The 16,761-nt window shown below is 44.0% G+C and overlaps 3 protein-coding genes across 3 annotated transcripts in view; 1 reads left to right on the forward strand and 2 right to left on the reverse strand.

Moving 5' to 3' along the window:
* The window catches only part of SLC35F2 (solute carrier family 35 member F2), a 54,850-nt gene extending 52,860 nt beyond the window's left edge, over positions 1-1,990 (reverse strand). Inside the window, exon 1 of the mRNA XM_053385752.1 lies at positions 1,895-1,990. The gene's annotated coding sequence lies outside the window, so the exon portion shown is untranslated. The remainder of the gene's footprint in view (positions 1-1,894) is intronic.
* ALKBH8 (alkB homolog 8, tRNA methyltransferase) overlaps positions 1-16,761 on the reverse strand; it is a 245,775-nt gene that overhangs the window by 211,918 nt on the left and 17,096 nt on the right. The gene's annotated exons all lie outside the window — the stretch shown is intronic.
* Positions 1,948-14,955, forward strand: RAB39A (RAB39A, member RAS oncogene family). Its single transcript, XM_053385761.1, has 2 exons — positions 1,948-2,401; positions 14,198-14,955. Exons 1-2 carry the CDS (start codon positions 2,049-2,051, stop codon positions 14,622-14,624), a joined length of 780 nt encoding a protein of 259 aa, XP_053241736.1. The 5' UTR covers positions 1,948-2,048; the 3' UTR covers positions 14,625-14,955.

The raw sequence follows: 16,761 nt of genomic DNA on the forward strand, positions 1-16,761 counted from the left end.
ACCAGGTTAAACATTTGCTTTCACTTCTGTTTTCCATGAGTTTTATTTAACAAGCTGGTTCCAGTTTTCAAACTATGTGTTTTGTTGCTGCTGCTGCTGGTATTATATAGCACTCAGGTCTCTGGGTGCTCCGTTTCGAAAAGGTGCTGAACGGACAGCTCCCTTATTCTAAACTCCTGCTTGCCACGGGATATCCCCAGTCTATTTAACAAGGAAGAAGAGCCACTTTCGGGGTCGGGACTTGGACGCAGAGGCCCAAGGCTCCTCAGCAAGGGGGTCCCCTACATGGAGCAGCTCATCTCACATTTTGCATTCAATGGAGTAATGCATTTTTCCATCTAAAGACCAACCCACCTACATGATCATTATGTCAAGATCCTGCTGCCTTATACTGCACCACTGAGAGATCTATTCCATTTCCAACCCTCTGTGGGTGGTGGCCACCCACAGAGTGCCACCCATCAGCCAGCGCCAAGCCAAACATTATTCCACTTAGCAAAACCCAAGAGCCTTTGAATAGAAGCTGTCCTTGCCAATGGCCGGCCAACCAGCCCGATTTGCCAGAATCTCATTCTGCAGCAACCCACCTTAAAAATATCCATAGCAATGTTTTTGTAGTGTGCATACACCTGTGTCAAAATGCTACCTAACTCCTAAGACAGCAAGAGGAACCAGGCAACCATCTGTTTGATTGCCTTTGGTGTGGTGGAGGTAAAGTTTAGCTTGAGAAATTTGCCTTCTCTGTAGCCGGCAGTGTGTGGTTTTGTTCACATGCTTAAATCACACAGAATTATTTGCTTTGTTAGCATCTGCCCACGATGCACTTAGGCAACCTCTGATCCTGGAGGTAATATATAGTCACTATAACAACTTGTAGCCATCAAGAGGCTTATTCTTCCAAACTTTCTTTTAATCCCTTTTTAAAAGCCATCTAAGGTGGTCCCCTTCATCACATTTGGTGGGAAAGAGTTCCATGGTTTAATAAAGTGATGGGTAAATACTTCCTTGGAGTGGGAGGTGCTGACAGTCAGGATAGAAAGTCGTGGGTTTGATGGACCAATGTTTACTTCTTCATACATATTTTCCAGGTAATGTATTTTAAAATATATGTCGACAAATCGGACATGCCGATGAAATAAGCAAGCATTTTGCAAACCCGCCGGACAGGTGTACCTGTTGGTGAGCCAGGATTTGATTCTAGCTCCCTTTTAAAACATACCCTCATTGGTATCTTCACATTCGGTTTGGTTTTTTGCCACCATGCGGTGATGTGAAGCCTGTTTCGTGCCTCCTTCTAAAGTAGGAGCCCTGCCTGGTCGCTCCGACGTAACCAGAAGCATTGTCCCGACTTAAACGCTCCCCAAAGAGCCCAAGAACCCGTTTTCAGTGCCAAGCCTGGGGACATCAACGCGCCTCTCTGGGCACGTGCAGAGTGCTTTTCTCCCGGGGGAGCAGCGACGGACCGGGGACACGAGGCGAAAGGGGCTTGCTGGGCTCTCCATTTCAGAAAGGGAGCCTCAGAGCAAAAAGGGGAAACCGACGCCGAGCCCCGGCAGCCCCTCGCGCAGAAGCGGAGCCAAGCTGCCAATCCACGCCCACCCGACGGTTTAAAAGCCTCCTTCTTTTCCCATCCCAGTGGCAGCAAAGCAGTGGGCAGTCCCCGCCCTCCTCCTCCTCCAGCACCGCCACCACTGGGGGAAAACTGGAAAAAATAAGCCCACCCACCGCCCAATCGAAGGAAACAAAGGCGCGCCATCCGCTCGCCTGGAATCCTCTCCCTGTTCCGTCGCCCCCCGTCTGGTCTCCTCCGCTTTCCCCTCTCCGTTAGCAGGGCAGGAGGTAAGCAAAGGCAGCTCCATTTCCCCCCAGACCCGACCGCCAGACCTTTCCCTACCCAGATCAGCCTTGCAGACGGGGAGAGCCCCGGCCCGTGGCTCCCCTCTCCTTCCCGCGCTGCTCGTCGAGTCCCCGCGCTCGGACCAGAGGCGCCTCCGTCCCGCCCTCCGTGCTTCCCTTCCTCCGCGCGTCCCTCCCTTCCTGCTGCGCCAATGCCTGGGATAGGGGCCGTGGGAGCTCGGTGCAGGCACCGCCCGAGGAGGCGCCCCAACAAGGCCGAGGACGGCGGCGGCGGCGGCGGAGCCCACCCGGCCGCCTGCTCCTCCTCCGGGGAGAGCGCCATGGACGCAGCCATCTGGATCTACCAGTTCCGCCTGATCGTGCTGGGCGACTCGACGGTGGGCAAGTCGTGCCTTTTGCACCGCTTCACCGAGGGCCGCTTCCCGGGGCCCATGCACTCGGATCCCACCGTCGGGGTGGATTTCTTCTCCCGCCTGGTGGAGATCGAGCCGGGCAAGAGGATCAAGCTGCAGCTCTGGGACACGGCGGGCCAGGAAAGATTCAGGTATAGCAGGCGCCCCTTCCCGCCCCCCAAGTAATATGCATGCTGTTTAACCAAGGGGTGTCTCCGGAATCTCCCCCCCCCCCCCGCTACGCTGACAAGAGGCTTCTGAGTATATGTAGAGTGCCTCCTCTTCGCCGCAGATCAGCAGCTCCGTGGATCAACCCCACCCGCCTTTCCCGCTCAGGGCGTGTTCGTGCGTGTTAACTCCTTGAAGGTAGTTAACTTCTTGCACGCATCCTTAGCCAACCTGCTGTCTTCCCAGTTTTCGGACTACAACTCCCATCAGCCGCGACCAGTTTGGTCATTGGTCAGGGATGTTGGGAGTTGTAGTCAGGAAAAAATCTGGAGGGCATCATGTTGACAAAGGCTTCTTTGAATGTGCTGATTCAGATCTCTAGCAACACCAGTGTAATTAGGTTTGCAGAAGAGCAGAGTCCCCAAGGCTGGCCCTAACATTTGGCACAGTGAGACTGTCACCTCAGGCGGCAGATTTGGAGGATCATTTGAAGGCAGTAATTAACTTAGGATGGCTGTGTTTCTAACCCTAGGAAAAGACGCTTGTGTGGTTTTCTATCTCAGGTGCTTAAATAACTTGGTCACCTACAGGTACTATGCAGTTTGTCTGGGAAGTGGACACCACTTGATGTTCTGCCTCAGGCAGCAAAATACTTGTGCTTTGTGGCACCTAAACAGGTTGAGTGTGGCATCAGCTTTGGTGAACCAGTGTTGACTTCATCATCAGGTGCATGAAATGTGGTTCTCTGTGGTGATATATATAAGACACTCATGGACATACGCACTAGAGAGGAAGAAATTTCAACAATGGGGCCTCTCACATTTCAGGACATTTGGGCCTCATCTCTTTTCCGCATCCCATGAAGCAAGTTCTAAACCACAAAAGCTTTTGCCACCCCCCAAAATCTGCTTGTCTCCAAGGAAGTCTTCTGTATTTGTTCCAACAGGCTAATGGGGCAGCCCCCTATGAAATTAGTCACTGTTGTATTCCGACAACCATTCCTGTGTCCACAACCACCCAGCGCCTCCGTCATCCAAGGCCTCTTTCTATCTAAGGCTTATTTTCAGTGAGGCTTTGTTTGTTTGTTTCATTCTCTTTCTCACAATAAGAACCATCAAATTTGGCTTCAGGGTGGACCAAATAAAGTGCATAGTTAACTTGGGGAACTCAGTGCCACTGGACAGCTTTAAAGGGAGAATAGACAAATTCATGGTTAATAAGGGCTATTAATCATAATGGCCGTTTACTAACTCCAGGATCTTCCTATGAATTTGCTTTATTAAAGGGGGAAATGTTGTTAGAAACAGGAAACGTAATTGGACTTTATGAGAACATAATCAACCGAATGCGCCCACTGATGACCACAGCTAGTGTGATAAAAAACAAAAAGTTTAAGAGACAGACTTGGTTTGATAAGGAATGTCAGAATAGCAAAAAATCCCTAGCTAGGGTACTTAGAAAATTGAAGTTAAAACAGGATAAGCACAATCTTGCCCTACAAGCTGAGGTAGCCCAGTTACGAAACAACTATAAATTATTACTTAAAAGCAAGAAACAAATATATTATGAACAACAGTGGAAAGAATTGGGAGATGCAGCACTTCAGAAGGACTCACGGAAATTTTGGCATCTGGTTGCCCAAGGCACAAATGGGCTGGGCTACTCGTTAGAAGCATCTGTCCAAGGAAAGGATTGGGTGACATATTTTACAGAAATATATGGCCCCTGTCCTGACCTACCCCCACTAGTTTACTATACTCAGTTATCAGAACTGCCAGAATGGCCAGACGTCACGCCCAATCAGATTAAGAGGCTAATCGCAAGCCAACTAGCTAATAAAGCTCCAGGAGAAGACATGATCCCAATGGAGATCTATAAGATAAGACCTGATTTCTGGTCACCCATATTTGCAAAATTGTTTTCATACATTAACAGCTCAGGTCGTATACCTGAAGGGTGGAAGTTGAGTATAATTGCCCCAATATATAAAAAGGGCGATAAGAAAAACCCTGCCAATTATAGACCCATTAGTTTGTTAGATGTAGCCTCCAAACTATATGCCAGGCTCCTTCTTGGGAGACTAGAAGAATGGGCAGAAACAAATAAGGTGATATCTGAAGTCCAGGCAGGTTTCCAAAGAGGGAAATCCACATTGGACCAGTGCTTTGTGCTGAACTTTCTGCTATGTAAATACATCCATAATTTGAAGCAAAAGTTATATGTTGCTTTTATCGATCTAAAGTCAGCTTTTGATACGGTCCCAAGACACGCATTGTGGCAAAAATTGGAAAAGACAAATATAGACCTCCGTCTATTATTTCTCATCAAAACATTATATACTGACACATCAATACAAGTAAAGGTGGATCTGGCTGGCCATCTCACCGCTAGAATTAAGACCACTACTGGAGTCAAACAGGGATGCATTTTGGCACCTTTCCTGTTCAATTTTTATATTAATGACATGGTTAAAGAACTGGAGGGCCCACAGTTTGCCCCTGTCACAATTCTCGACCAAAAACTCTCAGTTTTAATGTATGCTGATGACCTAGTACTGGTATCTAGAACCCAGGTGGGCCTGAGACGGCTGCTTGCAAAATTAAGTTCATATTGCAAGAGGAATGCTTTATCTATAAACTATGATAAGACGCAGGTCATTGTATTTGGGAAGCGTTCTAAAAAGCATGTTTGGCACCTGGATGAACACATCATAAACCAAGTAAATACGTTTAAATATCTGGGATTGATTTATTCAGAAACGGCATCTTGGAATACACAGCTATCCAATATTAAATTGCAAGCCTTTAAATCAGCAAAAGCCATTCTGAAATTCGCTGCATGTAAAGGTGGAAATCTGGTCAACCCGGCTCTATCTGTGTATAAAGCAAAAACAATGGCCCAGATTTCTATGGTGCAGAGGTTTGGGGTACCTCAAAGGTCTCCGGTCTGGAACCCCCACAGAATTATTTTTTAAGAGTTCTTTTAGGTTTACCCAAAGACGTGCAATCTGCCATGGTCAGGTTGGAAACTCGCATGTTGAGCATAGAGAGCCAAATAGATAAAAGAATTCTCTGCTACTGGTTTAGAGTTCAACAGATGGATAACACTAGGCTACCAAAAAAATGCCTGATTGAGCTCTCAAATGGATTACCCCTTAAAAACTGGGTACATCATGCTGCCCAACTGATGGGCAAATATGATCTCTCAGTGACTGAGATTAAAGAACTCCCCTTATATTCACAGAAAAATATTTTTAAACGAACCATAAGGGCAGTGGCAACTAAAAACGATCTAAACTCTATGTGCACATCCACATGCGCCCCATTGTATTTTAAACTTAGAGAGGTCAATGAACACATCTCTTATTTTAATGAATTGACTTTTGCACAGCTTCGAAAAGCTTTTACAGAGCTACGACTAAATACAATAAGCTCTGCTTATAGAGATGGGAGACATAGAGGCATACCAAAAAACGAACGTGTTTGCATAAGGGGATGTTCTGAAGTAGAGGACCTTATGCATTATATCTTGCACTGTCCGTTATATAATGATGCAAGAAAAAGATTTTTGGTACCTATAATGACAGGGTCCCCTGGCCAGAACCCCCTTGATATGATGTTATATCTCCTTGCAGACACAGATAAGTATGTGACCTGGCGGGTAGCACTTTTTGCAACTGCTGCTAGGAAAATTAGAGCAAATTATATAGCCAAGGTAGCCATTAACTGTAAAGGAGATGAATTTATTTGATCCTATCTATCTACCTCAGGCTATGCTCTATCTTTGTCACCAAACTCTGAGTATAAATTGCACACTGTATTAATTGATATTGTTTTTAACATTTGTGACCATGTGATGATTTTAGCTTATGAATTTTACTGTTTAATGTTTTTATTTGTACATTGGGGTACTTTTATAGCTTTGTTTAGAGTATGTAATGTTTTAATAATATAAATGTTTTAAGTCTTTTTTTACCAATTCACTATATTTTCTTTTAATTGTCAAATAATTCTGTGTACATTGCGGCAGCCTTTGGCTATGTGCAATAAAACTGACTGACTGACTGAACTCCAGGATCAGAGTCAGAAAGCCTCTCTGGGCAACAACAGGAGGCAAGGAATATTGTCCTCATTAAGAGCATAAGAAGAGCCTACTGGCAGTAACAACAACAACAACAACAACAACAACAACAACAACAACAACAACAACAACAACTTTATTATTAAGCCCACAAGCAGGACCTGCATGCAACAGTTTTCTCCCTATTTGTGATTCCCAGCAATGTGTATTCAGATACATGATGCCCCCAACAGTGATGGTAAAACCTAGCCATTGCACAAATCGCCTATAAATCTGTCCAATCCTCTTTTAAAGCCATTTAAGTTGGTGGCTAATCACTATCCCTTGCAGAAGGGAATTCCATAGATTAACTCAGGTCCTCCATGTGGGCTTCCCTGGGCATCTAAGTAGGCCCCTCTAGGAAACAGGAAGCTGGACTCGATAGACATTTGGTCTGATTCTTGTACAGTAAGGTGGTACCTCAGGTTAAGAACTTAATTTGTTCTGGAGGTCCGTTCTTAACCTGAAACTGTTCTTAACCTGAAGCACCACTTTAGCTAATGGGGCCTCCTGCTGCTGCCGCGCCACCGGAGCACAATTTCTGTTCTCATCCTGAAGCAAAGTTCTTAACCTGAGGTACTATTTCTGGGTTAGCGGAGTCTGTAACCTGAAGCGTATGTAACCTGAAGCGTATGTAACCCGAGGTACCACTGTATTTTGGATTGGTTCCCCAGGCCTGCACTTCAAGTGTTGCTGCTCCTAGGACAGCTAACAAAGAATAAAAGTGATGTGAAACTACTAAAATCAAGCAAGAAAATAACAGCAACAGAGCAGCAGGACAATAATGCAAGCATAAAAACGCAGCAGCAGAATAATATTCAGACTGAAACTTAGTTTGAAAAAGGCCTGGGTTTTTTGTTGTTGTTGTTTTTGGTTTTTTTTTAAAGGCCTGATGAGACTCATGCCTATAAACAAGTCCTAGCTCTTGGATATGTGAAGCAATAAGAATAGGAGTAGAAGATATTTTCTTCACCACTCAAGGGCAACCATCCCCCAGACAGGTGGATGGGTAAGAAATCCCAGTCGGAGGATGTGCCTTTGCCTTCCTTCCCAAACTCTTGTTAAAATGAACTGCTGATTCCAGCTCCTAAATTTCCGTGTGCTTCCTTTGCAGAATTGCTTCTGCGGGGCCAGTTTGACTCCACTTTTCCCCATCTTCTGTGTGAATAATCGGGCAGTTTGATTCTGTTTCCCAAGGCAAACCTTGGTTTTCTGTTCCACTAGGTGTGTTAGTTAACATAGCAAAGTTGGGATGGTTGTGTTATCAACAACCATTGCTGTTATGAACACCCACTTTGCTTATCTTAATCTTTACATTCAATGGGCACAGACCGTACTTTTTGTATTTCATTGCCATTTGGCTTCATTTCTCCTCTGCCAATTGCCAACAACACTTCATGCATCTGATGAAGTGGATTCTAGACTGTGAAGGCTCATGTCACAATAAATCTGTTGGCCTACAAGCCCCCGCCAGCCTATCGGTAAGTGTGGTTAGGACTGCAGCCTACGTCTGTATCCAAGTCAAAGTAAATAAAATGAGAGGCCAGTATAGACTTCATATATAATTGTAAGCTAGTAATTTAACATAACAATGCTCAAGGTCGATCTATATTGAAATGAGCCATATAGATGTGTTGTTTGCTTTATAACTTACCAGTCAGAGAGACATGTTGGAAGAAATGTGGCTCCAAACTGTTTTTGCTTCATTAACTAGCATTTGGCAGTTGGTTTATGACAAATTTAGTCTTACTGAAATTATCACGTAGACCATTATTATAATTATTGTGTATAACATTCAACATCTGCTAAGGAAAATTATATGCATACTTGATCAGTCAAACAGTACATTGGAAATTTGCACATTCAAATACTCTCAGCTTCTTGCAGCTGATCTACATGTGAAAATAAGTCAAACAGGACAATTCCTAGGATTATACCAATTGAGACTGCAGATAGCAGGGTTGTTTTTCAGTGTTTCCTCCAGAAATCATTATTCACTCTTGTTTGCTTGTTTACCCATTTGATAGCTTGTGCTGCAATGAACTTTGGGTTAAACAGTGAGATTTGACTTGACTCCTCTCATGCAGAAAGCTAGCAGCTCAGGCAGAACATTAGACTAGAACCTTCTACCCAATGTTAGTTTTCTGTGGCAAGGACATTACATTCAGACATGCTGTTCCCTATCTGAACTATAAAATGGTACAGTCCCAGGCAGTGGTTTGGTGGTAAATTTAGAAGTTCAGGAGCTCCTCATCACAGCCACTACAGCCACATTTTAAAGGAAAGTCAAAAAAATATTCAGGCACCCATTGTGAGACATCATTTTATATGCACACACTGAAGAGCAGCAGTACATAGCATAATACCCACTTTATTAGAATCTACATAATTGCAGCAGTCCCAACTGTGGAAGGATGTGTGTATCCAGAATTGGCCTCCACAGTCACTTACGGACTCGTAAAAACCGTGTTTATGGATGACAATCTTACACGGCTATGAGTGATCATCAAAGAGAAAGAGAATACATAGTTTCTAGGGTGTAAAGTCTATTGAATCAGTGGTGCTTAACTTCTGACTGCATAGGTTCCATATGCAAAACTCACTGAACATCAACGAAATACCTTCAGTTGGCTGAACTGCAACCTTTGCTTTTTAATTACAAAAGCAAGCAGTCTTGCAATGAAGAGTTTACCATTTAAATTGCTAGCTTAACATGGGAATCCCATCAAAGAGGCCCCCACCCTCTGTTTGATGATGATAATGATGATAATGATGATGATGATGATGATGATTATCACCATCCTCTGACTTCTATGGTAATCTGTTGCAAAGAAACTTGAAAGCCTCATTATCACCTCATTCAGTTGCCACAGCAAGGCAATTTGTTGGTTACCATAATGCTCCTCCAGATAACACCAACCCTCCTGCTCTGAGCTGCAGTCTGCTGCATTTGCTCTCCACTATACCATAGGTCCTGGGAACTCTGTAACATCTGCCTGCTTGAGCATGCAAACACAGAAGTTCATTTCAGCATCCTACAAACCCTCACAATCCCTTTAAAAAACAATAAGATAATTCCTAGTTCTTACAGTTCTGCAAGTAGGCCATGGTCAAGCAAACTATGCCAAAGAATGCTCTTGGCACCCCCACAGTGACTTTGGATACTTGCTTTTCTCAAACATCAGCACCTCAGTCCTGCATGGGAAACGCTTTGGAACCTTGGAGGAAATTCAGAAATGGTATGTGATACAGCACAAGAAATCTTCTGCTCTGGGGTTGTGGGGGAGAGATAAAAATGCTGCTGGATGCCTAAAGTGGCCTTCTGGATTTCATCCAAAAGCTTGAAAATCTATGTCAGTACCTGAGGAATCCTCAGCACAGCAGAGGTTAGTCGATTAGGGCAAATGAGGCACAGCTTATGTTTCAAGCATATTCTTAGCCACATCTCACACATCATAAAGAAACATTGCAGGGAACATCAGCAGAGCCTTGTGGTACCTTAAAGGCTAACAAATTTATTATAGCATAAGCTTTTGTGGACCGTAGCCTCCTTTATCAGGTGTTTTCCAGCATCTGTCAGCTAAGAAGTACCAAATTGTTTGAAACACAGTGTAGTCCTACGCACAACTGCTCAGAAACACATCCTATTGCTGGGTTAGATACTGTAGGACTTACTCCTGAGTACATGGGATTGCAATTCTAATCAATGATTCTCTCTGGCAGGGTTCCCTACTTAGAATATACTCAAGAAAACCATCTGATATAAATACACTCTTAGGACCTGATCATACAGCATGATCATGTATGGGGGTACATTTTATTGGACACCTGCAAATTCTGATATGAATACAGTCATAACTTGGTTCTTGAACGGCTTAGTTGCCAATCAGCTCCCGAATCGCTCCCGAACGCCACAAACCCAGAAGTAAGTGTTCTGGTTTGTGAACGTTTTTCAGAAGCCCAACGTCCAACGCGGCTTCCACTTGAGTGCAGGAAGCTCCCAATCTAAGCTGCACCTTGGTTGTTTTAGTGAATAGCTCCCAAGCACTGGACCAAGCTTCACTGGGAGGTTGCGCTTTCTGCCTTCCAGGAAGAGCATTGTGGTAAAAGAGAGACCAGCTTGGCCCCATCCATTGGCCAGAGGAGCAGCAGATGCAGGGGGGCTTGCTCCCCACCTCCCTGCCAAAAACAACACTTGGTTTCACCTGCAGGTTGTTATGGGACTTCAGAGGTTCAGGGGAACGAACTTACTTTGTTTTTTTTAAATAATATTTATTACTTTTAAAGATTACAAAAAAGGAAAAGAAAAGAAAAGAAGACAAGAGGGGAAAAAACCAAAAGAGAAAAAAAGTGATACAATACAATATATAAACAATACAAAACACAACCTAAACACATTAAACTAAACACATTAAACTAAACTAAACTAAATCCTAACCCTAACCCTAAATAAAACAAGACAAAAACAATTGAAAAACATACATCACACCTTTTCCATACTCTATCTTTCATTCCCTTGTTTCCTCGATGTCCTCTCACCTCCCTTTTTGTATTCCACTTCTATTAATTGTTTCAGCAAATCCTTTCCATCTTTCTCTATTTTCTATCATATTATAAATATCTCAACATATTTTTAACCTTATTTTCCATTAAGACTAAAATGCTTACATATGCTTAACTCCTTATAACATTTCTGCTAAGGCCATAAAATTTCATTCCACCATTTTTCTATCACTCATTAATTTTACAGTATTTCTATATATAAACTTTAAATTTTCCAATCTTCTTCCACCATCTCTTCTCCCTGGTTTCAGATTCTGCCAGTCCTTTCCATCAATTCCATATAGTCCATCAACCTGGAGATCTTATGTCTGAGGCTCTTAACTCTTTTCCAGGTCCCTTCTGCAGGTCTTCTTCATATTCTTTAATGCTAAAGAGCAGATCTCGGGAAGACTCCAACCTAACAATACTTTTATTCCTTCTGGACAGGTCAGCCAAATTTCCATAGTTGAAGCTAAGATCCATAAAGTGTTTCAGGACATGTTTCAAGATTCCTCCAAATTCAAAGGCCCCCAGAACTTCAGTCTCCTCCAGACCCAAGTCCATGTCCCAGAAGTCAGTTAATCCCTGCATAGAGGGATCTTTCCAACTTTCCTTCTTCAATCCAGGCTGGGATCCGATCCTCAGAATCTGACTTTTTCTGGATTCGATCATAAAAGGCCTCAATTATGGCCCTCAATTTTCTTCTGTAAGACTGAGGATCCCGCTTGTATTACTTTAGGTTCAACAATAACAGCTTTCTCCTTCTCCTCCACAATTTGTCTTGCCAAAGTGGATTCCTGTACCAAGTCCTGAATTATTTCTGTGTTGGTGCTCACTTTTTGTCTCATATTAGTCACTTTTTGTCCCAAGTTGTCAATTTTAAAAGCCATGTCATCTGTCTTCTTATGAAGCTGTTCCAGCGAATAGCTTATCTTGCATAATACAGTCACTATGGCTTCTCCTGTCAACATTTTTAAATGGTCCAAGGTCAATCTCTGGTTCTTACAATTTCTTATCTTGCAGCTGGAGATTCCCCAGTTACACTCCTGTAACAGTTTCAAAAACTCCCTCTAGAGGGAAACAGTCTCCACTTGTATCAATCCTTTCAAACACAACTCAAGCCATAAAAGATAGTTTCAATTTTCAGTTACTTTTCCTCCTTTTTAAACGCAGAAGAGGACAATAGAAACAGTATCTTTCTCTTATTTAGCTAGCTGTCAAATACTTTCTGTTCACAGTCAATGAACTCTCCCAAAACGTCACTCTTTCTGGCAGCCCTTTTCCAGGTTCAGAGCAGTGGTAATTTGATTTTTCACTCTCTCCTGCAGGCTCGCTAGGTCCAAAATTTCCCCCCTCTTCTCCTGCTTCCAAGGGGGGTTTTGTAATTTTAACCGATGGAAATTTAATCCTTTGCCAAAGGCTTTCCAAGACTTTAGCTTGTAGCGTCTTTGCTTCAATCTATTTACAAAAGAGGAAGGCGGACTTCCTGTGTAAGATCTTCCCGTTTCGGTGCCAAATTAAGGTATTTAAGGATCCAATTTTCCATTCTACTCACGGGTAGTTGTTTAAAGTCCAATTGTCCACAGGAAAAAGTCAGCGCTCTCCGGCAACAGCAATGCGGCTTCACTCCGTGAAAGAAGCAGTCAATTCGAAGCACCGCGCCACTCACCCCACGTCGCTCCGGATCCCCAAAACAGGGTTTCCCCGCGAGTAGGGGAGGCACAAAAGGTGCCAGCCGAATCCCAGGTTCACAAGCTTCTCCCGCTTGTGATTTCAATGGGTCTCCGCCTTCGCTGTGGCGGTCAGACCCGATCGGAGGAGCTCCGCCATTGCCGGAGGCGCCAACCCGGAAGTCCGCCGAACTTACTTTGGTCCCTTCCGTCAACCAGGTGACTAAGACTGGTGGATTATATGGATTTGGGGTTTGTGTGTGGATGTGTGCATGATCACAGCCTCTTAACAAGCGACCTTGAGGACCGTTCAGATGCAGTAGTAGCCAGTGTGGTGGGCAGACCTATGGAGCCAACCTCCCTATGCTGGCAACTTTGATGGGACCAGGGGTAGGGCAACTGCAAGGTCATACAATGGTGGGAGTCCCAGAGTGGCTCGGCCTACCAGTGCACCTACCCAGCCCCAGTCAAACCACTGCCCTGCTAAGCCCCAACCAAGTGCTGGTGGGAAGGGCGACAGTTCCATAACTTTGTCCCACGAGACTGTCTACTGCCGTTCCATTGAAAGGTAGAAAAGAAACCTTATCTAAATACATAAAGGTAAAGGACCCCTGGACGGTTAAGGCCAGTCAAAGGCAACTATGGGGTTGCGGTGCTCATCTCGCTTTCAGGCCGAGGGAGCCGGCGTTTGTCCACAGGCTGCTTTCCAGGTCATGTGGCCAGCATGACTAAACCTCTTCTGGCACAGCGGAACACAGTGACAGAAACCAGAGCGCGCGGAAATGCCATTTACCTTCCCGCCACAGTGGTACCTATTTATCTACTTGCACTGGTGTGCTTTCGAACTGCTAGGTTGGCAGGAGCTGGGACAAAGCAATGAGAGCTCACTCCATCGTGGGGATTCGAACAGCCGACCTTCTGATCGGCAGCCCAAGAGGCTCAGTGGTTTAGACCACAGCGCCACCCGCATCCCGTACAGTGAGCTGGCTTGGCCATTGCAGAGAATTAGGCTTGCAATCCTGCTTCTGTTGCATCCTTTGGTCACATTCACAGCATACATTTAAAGCACATGACGTCCCCCCAAATAATCCTGGGAATCATAGTTTGTTCAGGGTGTTGGGAATTGTAGTGTGTGGGTGTTCTAGCTTAGAAACTATTGGTGATGGTTGGGGAGGAAGGTAAGGAAAAGTTAGATATGCACCGTAGCTCACATCAGATGCCTCTCTCTTTTCTCTTCACATAATTTGTAGAATAATTGCAAAAAAAGACTGAACACCACTACCGAATTAGAGCAATTCTTCTAATTTGTCTTTTTAAAAATGCCAGAATTTCATTTTGTTCTGAGATCTTCTCCAGCTCACAAGGATACTCCTGTCTTTAAAGAAGTAAATGCAGACAAGCTGGAACGTTCTTTCCTGTTGAGCATGTTTCTCCCCTTTTATTTTGCAGGTCAATCACACGTTCTTATTACCGAAATTCGGTAGGAGGCTTGCTGGTGTTTGACATCACTAATCGGTCTTCTTTTGAGCATGTGTACGATTGGCTTCAGGAAGCTAAGATGCATGTGCACCCTTTCCAGATTGTGTTTATCCTGGTGGGACACAAATGCGACTTGGAGACACAGCGCCAGGTTACGAGAGAGGAAGCTGAGGAACTGGCATCCGCCTGTGGCATGAAATACATAGAAACATCAGCCAAAGACGCCACGAATGTTGAAGAATCCTTCACCGTTCTCACTAAAGACATATACGAACTTGTGAAAAAAGGAGACATTTCGATGCAAGAGGGGTGGGAAGGGGTAAAAAGTGGCTTTGTTCCAAATGTTGTACATTCCTCAGAGGAGGCTACCTCACTCGGAGACCAGTGCCCTTGCTAAATCGCTTGCATGCCAAAGAAGCATAATATATCAGGTGTCTGGAGAACAAGGCCCGGTTATACAAAATATTATATATGAAGATGCATTAGATCAGGGGTAAGCAATATCCACTGAGTTGCTTACAGCCCCTACAGTACTTATGTGTGGCCTGCACGCTCCTATAAAGATCCTGAGACTCACAGCTTTTGATTAAAAAGCAAAGTACATTTCTGGTAATTAAATATGGGATGGCAAAGACAATGAAAACAAAGAGGCAGGTTGAAAAAAAAGTTGGGATGCTTTGTTTTCCACTTGTGATTTTTTGAAGTATATCTCAAAGATTTCTTTTTTTTTTTTTTAAAAAAGCAGTCTCAGGTTTCTTCAGCCTTTGTTGCTAGTTTTTCAGAATGTTGAAACAATGGGTTTTTGTCACGAGAAGTGCGGCATATCCGCCACCCTGAGGTTTGGCGACCACTCTGTGCATGAAAATGATATGCAAATTACATGAATTATCTGCAGCAAAAGTCGTGCAGTTCTGCAACAATCCTCTGGTTCCTCGTGTATTTTTTCGAGGAGGTCCTTGATGCTTTGATCACGTTGCATAAGCCTACATGGGATCATGAACTCTGTTTGTGATCGTAGTGGCCTATCCAAATCACAGAACGGAAGTTACCGGTAAATGTTTTGCTTATTTGTATCATATAATAGGGAGCTTTATATTTCACAGTGAATCAGTTTGCTTGGGCTGGACGTGATACGATTTCCAAAAAATTGTGCAGTGTATTCTCACCCCCCAAGAGCTTTGTACTGCTGTCCAACCCTCAAGGAGGGGGGCGGGTAATTGCAAAACTGGGGAAGGGATACTGGGCAACCCCTAAACATATCCACAAGATTCTTCCCCTGCTGTAATATATGCAACAATGCTACCAGCAACAAAGCTGAGTATTTCATAACTAAAGCAGAAGCAGTGAGAGTCCAGGAGGTGAGAGAGGCATCCCTCCTAATTTCCTTCCTCCAGGAGACATTTATATATTATATTTATTTGGCACTTTTCTCACTTTAAGTTGCCAGGGACACATTTATTCTGCATCCAGTGTGCTCCCACCGCTGGCTTTCGAAACCTCAGCCACAATGCATATCTACCCTGCCATTTCTTGAGCAATACTGCTGTTTGATGTGTTTTCCCTCAAACTGGGTTTGATCCGAATGGAAAACTGAAACCACATTTACTTTGCTGTGTACATTTGAGTCTGCCATTGCACACGCACAGATGACGGATGATCTAGGAATTTGGAATTGGTGGGGAAGCCAAACATTTAACGTGCATCAGATAAAGACATCCCTGCCTCCTTTTTGATGTGCATGACGGCTGCAAATGTAAATAAAATGCAGTGGGGAAAACAAGCTCTCTTGTGTTTTCAGCCACTAATGTGTGCATAGGCTTAAACAAGTCTATTCCCTATCTTCCTTTGCCCTCTTTTCCCCCTTTTATTTGCTTTTCAGCCTACCCGTGACTGTCTCAAACTGCTCTCAGCCATAGATTTGACTGGAAGACAGTCTGATCAACTGGTTTCTTTACACTCTTCCCCACTGCCAGCTGACGTCAACATCTTGTAACGTCATGGATACCTGCCAGGATGTCATTAGGTTTTTTAATGTCATTTAAAAAAAAAAACACCTGTGCATTTCTGCACACCTAGGGAATCCCCTGTCTACACAGAAGCCATTTGCTTATTTTTGAGTGGCCTCCTCTTTCACTTGTAAACCACTGCTTTCATTATGACTCGAGGGAACAATATATATAGATATTTATCTATCACAGGAAAAAAAATGCTTAGCAGCAAGGTGTTTTCTACAATGCTCTTATTACTGTTTTTATTACGTACAAGCTTTTAAGACATCACATTTTGAAAAGAGGTTAAAATAAAACTATGGACTGTACTGTATGCCTGATGAATCCCAGATTTGATTCACTTGGCCTTATTTCTGGGAAACGGCCTGTTGAAGAGTGTTGCCTTGTTCTGTCATCTCTTGTGCAACTTCGCTGCAAACATCGAGTTTTCCTTCCCACCAGGGCCTCTCCATAGACTGAAATGGTGGGGAGGCTCCATGCATGTATGGGAAAGCTTATACACACAGGTAAGCCCTGTGCAAATCG

This window comes from Podarcis raffonei, chromosome 4 (assembly GCF_027172205.1).
Source record: "Podarcis raffonei isolate rPodRaf1 chromosome 4, rPodRaf1.pri, whole genome shotgun sequence".
NCBI classification, from domain to species: domain Eukaryota; kingdom Metazoa; phylum Chordata; class Lepidosauria; order Squamata; family Lacertidae; genus Podarcis; species Podarcis raffonei.